At 42.8% G+C, this 14909-nt stretch overlaps 1 protein-coding gene across 4 annotated transcripts in view; it reads left to right on the forward strand.

The window, feature by feature from the left end:
• Nucleotides 1-14909, forward strand: part of TEKT1 (tektin 1) — a 49031-nt gene that overhangs the window by 3263 nt on the left and 30859 nt on the right. Inside the window, exons 1-3 of one of the 4 annotated variants that reach the window (XM_077480605.1) lie at nucleotides 3070-3135; nucleotides 8979-9158; nucleotides 13748-13953. In XM_077480605.1, coding sequence (XP_077336731.1) covers nucleotides 13764-13953 — 190 coding nt within the window. In that variant the 5' untranslated portion in view covers nucleotides 3070-3135; nucleotides 8979-9158; nucleotides 13748-13763. Of the gene's footprint in view, nucleotides 1-2987; nucleotides 3136-8978; nucleotides 9159-10530; nucleotides 10665-13747; nucleotides 13954-14909 lie in introns of those variants that run through there. The other 3 variants (XM_077480602.1, XM_077480606.1, XM_077480603.1) reach the window with 3 other exon arrangements.

Genomic DNA, 14909 nt, shown 5'->3' on the forward strand with positions numbered 1-14909 from the left:
TGAGCCGTATCTGGCAGCAGTGTCAACCCAGCCTAAAAACGTTGAGCTCAAAATATGAAAACGGGTCACGTGAGTGCAAAACTAATTGCACTCCCGTGACCCTTAGACCCATTTCACGCTGAAAAAAGCACCTGAAACGCTCATGAAAACCTATTTTCATTAAAATTAATGAATGCTTTCACACTGGGGCAGTGCGCTGGCAGGGTGGTGAAAAAACGTCCCTCTCCATTGAAATGAATGGAAAGCGATTCAAAAGTGTAATGCTGCATAATGAAAACCTGTGGCTTTGTGTGACTGAAAGGCAGGCTTAATCAACATGGTGGTTCGTATATAATTCTGGGCAATTTATAGGCATTTTGCCAAAGTACCCCTGAAGAACCCAAAAGGCACCCCAGGTAGCCATGGCACCCTGATTGAAAGAGGCTGTATTAGACTTTAGTTCTGCTTTAAAGTATATGTAAATCCTCACATTGTAGAACAACCCATTGGGTTTTAAATAGAAATAAATGGCAAAACGTGTGTGTGTGTGTGTGTGTACATATATATATATATATATATATATATATATATATATATATATATCACCCCCCTCTCTTTTTCTTTATAAGCGATCACATAATCTCTATTCTCAGCTGCACAAGAGCTGGAGGAGGAGAAACCGTATCACGCTGGTCTTCCCAGTGAATGGCTTGCAGGGGGATGGGTGTCTGATCCTTGGAGGAGAGCAGGCTGAGCTTTCAATATAGCTAGAGAACTGACCACTCTGTACTCTAATGCTTGGTGTGGACTGTTTTTGATTCAAAAGCGGAGGGAATGGCAGGAACACCAGGGATTTCAGATAAAGGAAGCAAAACAAAGAGAACAGGATACTTTTTCATACAAGTACATGGTACAGCAGGCACAGATCAGGAATATAAAATTTTGGGTTTACATTCTTTAACTTGGCCATAAACCAAACCATGGTGGCCACAGCACACTTAAAGTAGAACTATAGGTATTTTTATTTTATTTTTTATAGAGCAGGCTTAAAACCCCCCTGAGATTTTTTTTTTCCTCGCAATCTTTGACCCATTGTGGAGACTCCCCTTTACTTCCTGTCCTGTAGCCAAACAGGAAGTGAGAGGAAATCTCTGAAAATTAAAGGAATTTATTGGGGACCCCTGGGTCACCAGAACGCATGTATGATTTCCCCTCCATTACTTTTCTGGGAACAATCCAAAATAAGGAATTTTCTTTCACTTTCAATGATAATGGTAAACAGGAGAAATGGAGAGGGTGAGTCTCCCTAACGGGGGCACAGACAGCTCTAAAAACTGAGAGGGGTTCTAATACCACTCCACTATATCCAAAACAAAACAAAAAAAAAGTTTTGCCTTTTTAGTAATACTATAGTGCTGCGTGCCAAGTTGACGGGCAGTTAAAGTGAATGGGGCCATGCGGCTACCATAAGCCAAATGCTTGGCTTACATAAGCCTCATTATAAACAGCCTTTCAGCAAAAGGACTATATTAAAAAGAAAAAGGGAAACAAAACAGGCATTCAGTAGACACATTGGCCGCTTAGCTACTTTTTTGAAAAGCGTTCTACCGTGGATCATAACATTTCAGAGATCGGTTTAGTGTGAACCTAGCCTTATTTCATTTTTTTTTTTTTTATAGCCCTCTATCCACAAACAAAATGGATGGAGGAATCCTACCCTCAGGTGACTGTACTCTGACAGTGGCACCTGTTGGGCTTGCCACCCCTCTGAGTAGCAATCAATTGTGAATCCCTTTTCAGAGGTGTTTGAAAGGTAGTGCAGAGATTATGTTGCCTCCTCACTTAGGGTTGCTACCTGTCCAGGATTCACCCGGACAGTTCGGGTTTTGAATCATGTGTCCGGGTTTCAGTCCACCTGAAACCCAGACACAACATTCAGACAAGAATGTGGCTTGGTACAGGGCCTGACAGGAGAGTGGGGGGACACTATGCACACTGCAGTACTATTCTCTTTGGAGTGCCCAAAAGGTGTCTCTGGTCTCTTACAATCCTATAGTGAATGCTAAAAAAGATTTTTTTTCTGTGCACCGCTAAAGTGTTCGGGTTTGGATTGAAGAAAGTGGCAACCCTATCCTCACTGCCTATTTTAACCCCTGTGACAGACACCATGCCACTGTGCTGAAACTGCATGCATTGCCTTTGTTCACACCAGTTTACTGCAGAGTACAACCGTGCCAGGGCAGGGTAAGCCCATAACAGTGTACTGTGCATCTCAGTGAATGCACTCCCATTAATTTCAGTGGGGGTTCACCGGCCGCATGGACACAGTCGCTGCTCCCAGTTTGAGGAGCCCTGACGGTGCACTGCGTTGTGATCTAACATGCAATGGAGCTGATTTACTAAAACTGGGGAGTGCAAAATCTAGGAACCAATCAGCTTCCAGGTTCTTTTGTCAAAGATTAATTGAGCAAGCTGAAGTTAGAAGCCGATTGGCCACCATGCACAGCTGCACCAGGTTTTGCATTCTCCAGCTTTTTAGTAAATCATCCTCACTGTGTTGGATTGCCAGAGCAGATGGGTTGCCGTGTGTTGTGGCAACGTGTGTTAATATGTGTGTTTTATCGCTTGTTGTCACAGCACACATATGTGTGTTTGGGCCCACAGACATTGCATCATTTTTGTTGCCTATCTATTGATTTAAACATGTATATTTGTTCCGGATAATGTGTGCCTATATTTAACAGAAACAGAGAGAGAGTGCAGTCATATATTTATATATAAATCTATCCCCCAGAGGAATCATTTGCTGTAGGACCCCCTCCTGGGTCATGCTAAACGATGGACAATAGACATGTAATTGATCTGTCTAGACGGGGACTGTCGCCATTTGTTTGTTGTTGTACATCAGTTGATCTGGGAGCCATGAAAGGGGTTTATCTGCTCATAGGTAACAATGATCAGTGAGCAGACAGGTCTGACCAGTGATAGCACACAGCTCTGTACTGAGGGAGGAGGGGCGGCTCCCTGGGAGAAGGCGTCCCTTCGTAGTCATGGAGAAGCGTCCTCTTGTGTTGCCCCGGTAACCACTTGTTTGGATGGGAGAGACCTGAACAGCGGAGGAGCAGCCGGAGAGGATCCATCATCGTGCTATACCGGGTGAGATCTGATAGATAGATATATATCCGGGCACATCATCCTCCCCTTCTCCCTATGTGATCTATACTATGATTATACGAGATGCTGAGCTTCCATAGTCTGCTGATTATCACATCTAATAGAATGCACACATCCCCTGCTGTGTATAGGGAGATCATTATTATATTATTATTATTATACAGGATTTATATAGTGCCAACAGTGTGCACAGCGCTTTACAACAAGAGGACAGACAGCACACTTATAATACAATTCAATACAGGAGAGATCAGAGGGCCCGCTCCCTAGAGCTTACAATATTTAGGCGCCATGCATAAGGGCCCTATGATTTTATTCTCCAAACATGCTGCCAGAAGTTATTATTAATATTACAGGCACTTATATAGCGCTGTAAATTTTTGAAGCACTTTACATATATATTGTACAATCCCATCAAGTTGGCAGAAAAAATGCCCCTAAGGCTCCATTTACATCTGTGCATTTTCTAAACGTGCACAAAATTGCGTGTTTTTTTTTTCCACAGGTTTATGAAATGCGCTTGGCATTTGCGGTGCCATTCATTATTAATGGCACACCGAGCACAGCAAGAAGCCATGAATTTTGCTGCCCGTAACAAAAGCAGAAAAATGATTGGTATAAGGCCCATTTCACACGGGGTGGATGGAGTCCACTTACTCAGCAGAGGATCTGTCCACTGATTCCCCCACTGAGCAGGCGGATGGCTGGTCTGTGTCCATTCCATTTATGCAGAGCAGATGTAATCAGACCGACTGTCCATTTATACCCAACTGCCTTCCAATCCAATTTTAGCAGATTGGATTGGATGTAAGCAGTTGTGATTGGCCGCAAGTCTGTTTACACCTACCGCTTCATAGCCAGACAGAGCCATATATCCATCTGTTTTTAGCAGATCGGATTGGATGTAAGCGGGTGTAATTGGCCACAAGTCCGTTTACTCCCACCACTCCATTTTTTTATTTTTTTTACAGCTTAAAAAGCCTCTCCATGTTGCTCAATGTGTCCATGCACAAATAGGCTTTTAGGAACTGTAAATGGCATAGGTGTTTTTCAGGCTGCAACAACAACAAAAAAAAACCCAGGGCTAGCATGTGCTGGAACAGCAGTGTTACAGCTGTAAAAACGCATGACACAGCTAAATGCGTGTTAATGCTGTATACAGTGTTAAGATGCATTAAACATTTTTAAGCTGTAGTAATTGGATCTAGGAGTGGGAAATGGGACAGGGCAGAGAAATGCTGCTAAACGCCAATGCAAAACGCTTCTAAAATGGCGATTTTACAGCCACTTTATCCTTGTTTTTTTTTTAATTTTAACGCCATTTGTGTGTGTATAAGGCCTAATGTCAAAGCTTAACTGAACAAGCTGCAGTTAGAAGCTGATTGGATACTATGCACAGCTGCACCAGATTCAATAGCGCAGTGGGAGTCATTCCCCCATTCACCTTAAATTCGTGGATGGCAGAATTGGGTCAGTTTTTTTTTTTTTTTTCGATCAGCGGGTTTAACAAAAAACTGAATTTATGGACAGCTTAACCACTTCAGCCCCGGAAGGATTTACCCCCTTCCTGACCAGAGCACTTTTTGCGATTTAGCACTGTCTCGATTTAACTGACAATTGTGCGATGTGGCTCCCAAACAAAATTGGCGTCCTTTTTTTCCCACAAATAGAGCTTCTTTTTGGTGGTATTTGATCACTCCTGTGGTTTTTATAAACAAAAAATAGCGACAATTTTGAAAAAAACGCATTATTTTTTACTTTTTGCTATAATAAATATCCCCAGAAATATATAAACATTTTTTTTCCTCAGTTTAGGCCAATACATATTCTTTTACATATTTTTGGTAAAAAAAATTGCAATAAGCGTTTATTGATTGGTTTGCGCAAAAGTTATATCGTCTACAAGATGGGGGATAGTTTTATGGCATTTTTATTAATACATTTTTTTTTTTTTTTTTACTAGTAATGCCCGCTATCAGTGATTTTTATCGTGACTGCGACATTATGGCGCAGGCACATTGGTAAATTTTGACACATTTTTGGGACCATTGGCATTAATACATCAATCAATGCTTTAAAATTGCATTGATTACTGTAAAAATGTCACTGGTAGTGAAGGGGTTAAGTGTGTCCTAGGGGAGTGTTTCTAACTGACTGGGGGATGGGCTTGTGTGACGTGGACACTGATCGCTGCTCCCAATGACAGGGAGCAGACAATCCATGTTCTGTCATTAGGCAGAACGGGGAGATGCTGTTTACATTGGCATCTCCCCGTTCTTGAGCTTCGTGACATGATCGCGGGTATCCCAGTGGCGATCGAGTCCACGGGTCCCGCGGGCACAGTCATAGCGCTCACAGCAGGCGCGCGGCAGGAATTTCAAAGTAACGTACGGGTACGTTACTTTGCCCAGCCGTGCCCTTCTGCCAACGTATATATGCCGACAGCGGTCAGCAAGTGGTTAAAAGGGTACGGGGTTGCTATGACAACTGGGTGAGGTTTCTTTGTAATGCAATGCAGTTCTGATTTCTGTTGCTCACTGCCAACAGGGATCATATGACTAATTGACTGGTGATGTGACATGCCACCCCTGACCTACCTAATGAGTGCAACATGAAACTGAGAAAAGTCTCTATGATAACTAGGGCCTTTGGTAAGCAAGATTGTGGTCTAGTTAGCTTCTGCTAGTTGATACATCTGTCATATCCAGTGGTAGAGCCACATTAAGGTGGTTTGAGTGTCAGCCTAGGGCCCAAGGTTCCTAGGGGGCCCAGATTGGTCCTGTGCTACTGTTTGTGGATATCCTTACATCACCACCTCTGCTGAGTCTTCTCCTCCAAAGTCCTCCAATAACACTTCCAACTCCCAACAGGTGGCTATCCTGCCTCCTGCTCCCAAGTCTCAGCTCCCCCTCCAGTCCTGGTTGCTGTATGAATCCCAAATGGCACCATGATGCCACCATGCGCCTTCCCCCCTCAGGCCGAGCCCGGTCGACTAAAGCTGGCCATAGATTCAGCCCGTTCACCTGGGACCAGACAAATTTCGATCCATGTATGGTAGTCCCCGTTTGACAGGAACTTCTGTCAAATAGGAATCTTTTCTCTATTAGCAGCTGCAGATCAGTGTATTCTGATAGAAGTGGGCAAGATTTTTCTATCCCGCCTGTGTGGATGAAAGAATCCATTTTTTTTTTTTTTTTTTTTTTTTTTTATCAGCCTTCTGCTTGATGGTAAAAAAATGAATCATGTATGACCAGCTAGTAAACTACATTGTACACCCGGGTCTTCCTCCCTCTACCTGACAAAATTAACTTGATCCACTCCCACCTTGATAGTTATGTTTGTTCTACAGAAGATTGATGGCTGCATTTGATGGCACAGTGGCTGCGTTTAATAGAATCCTTTGTAAATGCAGTCTGCAAACACTGTTATTGACACAGCATTTACATAGATAATTGTTAAATACATTATAACAATTGTATTGTTTCACCTTATTTAGACTAGGTCTTTTATATGCAGATCAAAGGGTTGTACTATGCTCAGCAGATAATATCAGTTATAGCAACTTTATTTGTTCTTTATTATTTTTTTTTTTAAAAGTCCTGTATTTGGACTCCACATCCCTTTATTGTCTATATACTGTATATACACTGTTACCAAAAGTATTAGGACACCCGCCTTTACATGCACATGAACTGTAAAGAAGAAGTCCAGCCAAAGCTTGATTTAGCTGGACTTCTATGGATCACAGGATTGCAATTTGATTTGCACTCCTGTGACCCATTTTCAGCAGAGAGCGGATTGAAGTCCGTGTTCTGCTGACATCACAGAAATCAGTCTAGGCACCACGTCATCCCGACAATGGAAGTCTGGACCTGCCAGGTGCCTGACTGACACCCCCGCTCAGCCTCAAATCAAGCCACTGAGAGACTGAGCCGGTGCCCCACCCCCTACACAGCTCGGTGCTCCAATGAGCGAGGAGGGAACAGAGCGGAGAGCTGTGACTGATAGTCTACAGTTTTCTGCTCAGGAAACTGTCAGAACCGAGCGATCGTGATGTTCGATTGCCGGTTCTCAGCGCAGAGGCGCCAGGGGAAAGATGCAGCATCGGGCCGATTCTGCATCCACTGAAGTAAGTAGGATTCTAAAAAAAAAAAAAATACAAACCCATACTTATATTTTAACCACTTGCTGACCGCCTTATGCAGATATACTGCAGCAGAATGGCACGGGCAGGCAGAGTAATGTATGGGTATGTCACTCCCCTCCCACAGGCGGGGGCGCGATCGGTGCCTGAGGTGGTCAGCATCATTGCAGGAGTGATCTGTCCTGAGGGGGAGGCCACTGATTCATGGCCACTCCCTCACGATCGCTCCAGACGAATGGGAAGCTTCCTCTGCTTCTGAAATGTAAACAGAAGCAGAGGAAGTGATGTCATCTCTCCTTGTGGAGCCTTTTAGTTCCGGATCCTGAGGAGAGAAGACATTAATGTGAGTTTGCACCAAAAGCACACTAACACCAGTACACATAGGCACACAAATGACCCCCCGATCACCCCCCTGCACCCCCTGTCACAGTGACACCAATAGCAGTTTTTATTTTTTTACTGATCACTGCATTGGTGTCATTTTGTGACTGTTATAAGTGTTAGGGCAATTAGTGCTAGGCCCCTTTAGGTCTCTAACCCCCCCCCCCAATAAAGGTCAAACCCCTTGATCACTCAACAGTTAACCCTTTCACTCCCTGTCGCCAGTGTCACTAATTAATCATTTTTCTGATCGCCATATTGGTGTCACAGGTGACGCTAGTTAGCCTGTTGGTTATTTAGGTTCAGCCTCAACTTTATAGTGTCATGTACCCCCATATACTACCTAATAAAGGCTTTAACCCCCTGATTGCCCCCTAGTTATACTTGTTCACTGGTGAAAGGGTTAAGTGACCCATATTTGAACCGCCCCTCCCCCTTCCTGCTGCTCTCATAACACTAACCTGTATACACCATCAGCACTGTCTCCTATTGCAGTGTCCCCCTCTGTGAATGATTTATAAATATAAATCCTGTAAATACCTAATTTAAGAGCCGAGATTGCGATCACATGACCAGCCAGCTCTCTCCTCCTCTCCTCCTCCCCTCCATGCTGACATCAGCAGAGGAATCTCAGCCTCGCCCGCTGCATCTCTCAGAGGAGGGAAGGAGAAAGCTGGCCAGTCATGTGATCGCAATCTCTGCAGTAAAATTTGGTATTTGCAGAATTTATTTTTATAAATAACACACAGATGGGGATACTACAATAGAAGGCAGTGCTGATGGTGTATACAGGTTAGAGTGGCTTAACAACCACTTTATCAAAACGTGAACACATATTTTTATGGCTACTAAACAAACCATTGCAAAGGCGTAGAAATCACATCTTCTCTCTCTTGAGGAGGTGAAGTGACAGGTGCATGGTACGTTGACTTATGAGAAGCTTACCGTGATATTTTCACTAGGGACAAATGGGCGACGAGCCCTCCTTCCAGCTTTTTTGACTTTAAGGAAATTTTGTCGAGCCCATTGGTGAGGGCCTTGAATTCCCTGGGGCTGCATTTGATGGGCACACGTAACTGCATTTGATGGGCACACGTGGCTGCATTTGATGGGCACAGTGAGGCTGCAATTTATGGGGGGGGCGGGGGGGTTTCAGTATTTTTCTGTTTGTTTGCGCCCCCCCAAAAATTTTGAGCACCAGCTTCTACTGCTGCCCCCTACCAATCCTAGTTGGAGATTGGTCAGGGCTTCCAGATACACCCCATGTCACTCCATTCCTCTCTCCCCACTTCTTTTCCAGAACCTTCCAGATTCCAGAGGGAGGCGCCAGAGAGATGAAGCCACATGTCAGTCACCTCCTGCTACTCTAAAACTACTCCTAGCCACCAGATGATCAAAAAGAAACTTTCAGCTAGGCCTGCCTAAATTTACTTGCACTGGCTGCAACAAAAAAACAACTACCTCTAGCAACCTACCTAAGGTAGAGGGTGCTACACTAGGATATTGTTTGCCTAGCGTACCTTCTAGGCTTTGATCATTGAGAGCTACATGGTTTGTTATTACTCCATAGACCATAAAGGTACCGAGACATCCTCATCTGGTTACCTTTCGTCTTTGTTTAAAGTTACTAGCTACACCATATAAGAGGCCTGCTTGTCTGTGGTATGTATGTTATCCTCCTCAAATCAATGTCCGCCACTGGCCTTGTCGCCTGTTCACTGTTTTATGATTTTGTCTTTATTCTAAAAAAATATTGTGTCCCTAATATGGTCTCACCTCCCACGCATTGACCCTATCCTTAGAGTTAAGTTCATTGGAGCAGTAAACTTATTTCTAACTGTTTGGCGCACCTGCCAACAAAAATTCTCTCTCTCTTCACCGTGTCCCCCTCTCATGAATATACTATTCAACCCTTCTATCCCAGACAGTCTATCCTTGAGTCACATACTGCCATGGGCACAGGCTTCGCTGTTTCAATTACATAACCTAGTGCACCCAGTTACCTGTAGGCTACATACTTTTGATACCCTTAAAGAAAAGTTTGTCATACCCACACAAATGTTTTACTTCTACTTGCAAGTTAGGCATCTCTTCCCATCCTTGACCCTAGACAAACCAACTTCCTTTGAATACCTCTGCGCTCTAGGTTGCCACCAATTGCACCTGGGGTCGTCCACATACCACATTCTCCATGAGTCTTCCCCTCTCTCTGAAGTCACCCATCTATACATGTGCAGATGGACGCAACAGTTAGGTATACCTATGGAAAATGATCCGGTCCTCCATCTTTAAGTCCTCCAAGTGTGTAGTGCAGAGGGAGACTTCTATTAAAATCCTCATGCTCTGGTATAAGACTGAGGTCATCAATAAATTTTGACCCACTCATGCTCAGTGATGTGTTGGCAATGTGGGCTTGATACAGGCTCGCTGTTCCACATTTTCTGGCTCTGCCCCTTGATAAAACTCTTTTGGCACGAGGTGATGTTATTACTTCAGAAATTGGTAGATAAGACTCTTCCGCTTGACCCAATACACTACTTATTGGGTCTTCCTTTTCCTGGTATTGCTAAAAATACTAAACGATTGATATCCTACATCTTGTTAGCTGCCAAGAGAGTTATCCCACTATGTTGGCTATCCAATACTCCCCCTCCTTGGTCCAGATTCCTCCAAATCATAGCTGACATTGGAAGAATGGAATACTTCATGGCTACAGTACACAATATCAACCCACAATTTAACAAAATATGAGAACCATGGGATCATTCGGAGTTTGGGTCTCCCCTCCCAGATTCTTCATATTAAAACAGACATCTCATTAACCTTTGAGTCTTTCTACAGGCTTCACTCTTCCTGGCTGTCATCACCTGTTGCATCACAAAGAATGCTTGACAAATAATCTGTCCAGAATTTAGGCAATCTGTCTGTGTAACCTCCATAATTTGTCATGTTTCCTTCCGTTCATGATGTACAGTATCTCACAAAAGTGAGTATACCTCTCAAATTTTTGTACATATTTTATATCTTTTCATATGACAGCACTGAAGAAATTACACTTTGCTACAATGTAGTGAGTGTACTGCTTGTAGAACTAGTGTAAATTTGGTGTCCCCCCAAAATAACTCAACACACAGCTATTCATTTCTAAACCGCTGGCAACAAAAGTGAGTACACCCCTAAGTGAAAAAGTTCAAATTGGGCCCAAAGTATCAATATTTTGTGTGGCCACCATTATTTTCCAGCACTGCCTGAACCCTCATGGGCATGGGGTTCACCAAAGCTTCACAGGTTGCCACTGGAGTCCCCTTCCACTCCTCCATGGCGACATCACGGAGCTGGTGGATTTTAGAGACCTTGCACTCCTCCACCTTCTGTTTGAGGATGCCCCACAGATGCTCAATAGGGTTTAGGTCTGGAGACATGCTTGGCCAGTCCATCACCTTTACTCTCAGCTTCTTTAGCAAGGCAGTGGTCATTTTGGAGGTGTGTTTGGGGTCGTTATGTTGGAATATTGCCCTGCGGCCCAGTCTCTGAAGGGAGGGAATCCTACTCTACTTCAGTATGTTACGTCACATCTTGGCATTCATGGTTCCTTCAATGAACTGTAGCTCCCCAGTGCCAGCAGCACTCATGCAGCCCCAGACCATGACACTCCCACCACCATGCTTGACTGTAGGCAAGGCACATTTGTCTTTGTACTCCTCACCTGGTTGCCGCCACACAAGGTTGACACCATCTGAACCAAATAAGTTTATTTTGGTCTCATCAGACCACAGGACATGGTTCCAGTAATCCACATCCACATCCTTAGTCTGCTTGTCTTCAGCAAACTTTTTGCAGGCTTTCTTGTGCATCATTTTTAAAAGAGGCTTCCTTCTGGGACAACACCTATGCAGACCAATTTGATGCAGTGTGTGTTGTATGGTCTAAGCATTGACAGGCTGATCCCTCACTGAACATCTTTGGTTGACCATGGCAAGGCCTGTTCTGAGTGGAACTTGTCCTGTTAAACCACTGTATGGTCTTGGCCACCATGCTGCAGCTCAGTTTCAGGGTCTTGGCAATCTTCTTAAAGCCTAGGCCAGTGATGGCGAACCTTGGCACTCCAGATTTTTTGGAACTACATTTCCCATGATGCTCATGCACTCTGCAGTGTAGTGGAGCATCATGGGAAATGTAGTTCCAAAACATCTGGAGTGTCAAGGTTCGCCATCACTGGCCTAGGCCATCTTTATGTAGACAAAGAAAAGAAAAGGAAAATTGCGCTACAGAATAATGTGTGACAGTCAATGCTGCTGCAGATCTATTATATACCAAAATAATATATACATGTGAATAAAAAGAAAACAAAAAGAACCGCGCAATCCCTAGAAATTAATATAGGGTGTACGTCCCTCAACCGAGAGACTAGAACTTCAAAAAACCAATAGTGATTAAAGTGCAATGTCCCTTACTGCAGGAACAATCTGTGTAGTTTAAAACCACCATGTATAAAAATATTACTTAGTAAATACCAAAATATTGTGTCACATATACAAAAATACTCAGACATACAAGAGCAACAGTGCCACAAAATACCTGTACAAATGAATGACCTGAGTTGTGAACCCCACTCTATAGTGAAATACAAAATATAATGTGCAAAATTGATGAACTAATCATATAAGATAAAAAATATCCTTTCATTGTAGTCCTTGAAATGAGACCAGAAAAGAAGAATGTTGAAAAACACCACGTGTCGCAGATAGCATCAACTTTCTGATTTATACTCCAACTTATAAACCATACTGAAGTGCACCACCACCAAAGGGATAAGATGGCTCCTTACCAGACATCCTGGTAGATTACGCTTTTAAAAGGTCAAGCCAGGCCACATAGGTGCCTTATTCTCCAGCCCTGTTACCACTCTCGGATCGGATCACAGTTCAAAGATGTTCCTCACTGACCACAGCAACTTCTCTCTTCCGGATCCACAAAAACAGCGGCTGTTTTTGTGGATCCGGAAGAGAGAAGTTGCTTTGGTCAGTGAGGAACATCTTTGAACTGTGATCCGATCCGAGAGTGGTAACAGGGCTGGAGAATAAGGCACCTATGTGGTCTGGCTTGACCTTTTAAAAGCGTAATCTACCAGGATGTCTGGTAAGCAGCCATCTTATCCCTTTGGTGGTGGTGCACTTCAGTATGGTTTATAAGTTGGAGTATAAATCAGAAAGTTGATGCTATCTGCGACACGTGGTGTTTTTCAACATTCTTCTTTTCTGGTCTCATTTCAAGAACTACAATGAAAGGATATTTTTTATCTTCTATGATTAGTTCATCAATTTTGCACATTATATTTTGTATTTCACTATAGAGTGGGGTTCACAACTCAGGTCATTCATTTGTACACATATTTTGTGGCACTGTTGCTCTTGTATGTCTATGAGTATTTTTGTATATGTGACACAATATTTTGGTATTTACTAAGTAATATTTTTATACATGGTGGTTTTAAACTACACAGATTGTTCCTGCAGTAAGGGACATTGCACTTTAATCACTATTGGTTTTTTGAAGTTCTAGTCTCTCGGTTGAGGGACGTACACCCTATATTAATTTCTAGGGATTGCGCGGTTCTTTTTGTCATCTTTATGTAGAGCAACAATTCTTTTTTTAAGATCCTCAAAGAGTTCTTTGCCATGCGGTGCCATGTTGAGAGATAGATATATTGTATAAAAATAAACTACTGACACAGTCCACACCTCATCGGTGCCCACTGGTGCCTCCTCACCAGTGCCCTTCAGTGCTTCTCATCAGTGCTGCAATTTTAGTGCCTCTCAATCAGTGCCGCCTCATCAGTACTGCATATTAGTGCCACTGTCACATGACCTAAAAAGGAAAAAAAAAAGTATCCGGTATCGGCGAGTACTTGAAAAAAAGTGGTATTGATGCAACCCTTGTATATACATATATAAAATATACTGTGCCATTTATATTTTGTTATTCCGTTAAAAAGTATGAATAAATATACCAATGACCATGGTGTGCTATGATAACAGGTCTCATTTTGAAACCACAATTTCTTTTCAGACTTTAAAATTATACAATGGCGAGGCTGGTCCAGCTCCCACCAAAGTTCCTTCCTAAAGAGTGGAGCATTGCTAATCAGACACGCTTTGCCAACGCAGACGCTCAAAGGTCCCGATCTGAGAGGCTGGTTGCTGAAAGTGAGAGACTGGTTGATGAAATTGAAAAGACAACACAGAAAACTCAAAAGGATGTCAACAAGAAGCTAGGTATTATTGATCTCTATGACTCAGGATGTTTAAATGGGTAAAAAGTGTCTACACCAAGCAATACAGTAATTAGAGAATAGAGATGATGTTTGACATTGTTGTAGCAGTTATAGATATGAGTACCATTCCAGTATTGTAAAGGTGGCCATACATTGGTTGGATTTTTTCATTTAGATTATTTAATTCAGCACTTCTATTCACGCTTAAGCCGGGTATACACTACAGGGTTTTTTGGGGTTTTTTTTGTGCAAACCCTCCGGGTTGAACGATAAAAGACTTTCAGCTACGGTCGGAGACACTGTATTAACCATGTGAGGTAAGTCCAGGAATCTCCCGCGCAGAGAACACTCCGATCAGCTCTCTCTGCTATTGGCTGAGAGCACTGATCGAGAGTCGCTGGCTGCTGTATTTTCAGCATGCATGTCCAAAAAAAGCCAGCCAAACGGTCTTTTACACACAGGCAGAATGTCGGCCATGTTTTTTTCTTTTTCTTGAACCTGCAAATGTCTCCCGACATTCTGCCTGTGTGTACTAGGCTTAACAGTGCAGATAGATGAATGGCTATGGTATACTCCTAATGCCAAACAAATGTCCAAGAGTCCAAGGTTTTTCATGATAAATTTGATTCATAGCAGAAAAAAATTAGTAGAAAATTAGCAGAAAAAAATTAAATGTTTCAGGGGCCAAATACAAAAAAGTAAAAAAAAAAAACGTAAAAGGTCATAAATATAAGTTAAAAGTTAAAGGGAATCTACCCATTTGCATATAATATCTGATCCCAATAAATAGCAGACTTCACTCTTATTGGATTGTGTAAGTATGTGTATTCCCAACACTGGATCATTTCCTGTCTTGTGGAGTGCTGCTGAATCAAAGCCAGTGTACCCAGTGACGATTTCTGTGACCCTTAGAAAATCTGAATCCAAAACTCCATTTAGTCTTGTGTTTGGCTACTA

The sequence above is a fragment of the Lithobates pipiens genome, unplaced genomic scaffold (assembly GCF_037356315.1).
Source record: "Lithobates pipiens isolate NorthernLeopardFrog02 unplaced genomic scaffold, aLitPip1_a1.2 Scaffold_16, whole genome shotgun sequence".
NCBI lineage: Eukaryota > Metazoa > Chordata > Amphibia > Anura > Ranidae > Lithobates > Lithobates pipiens.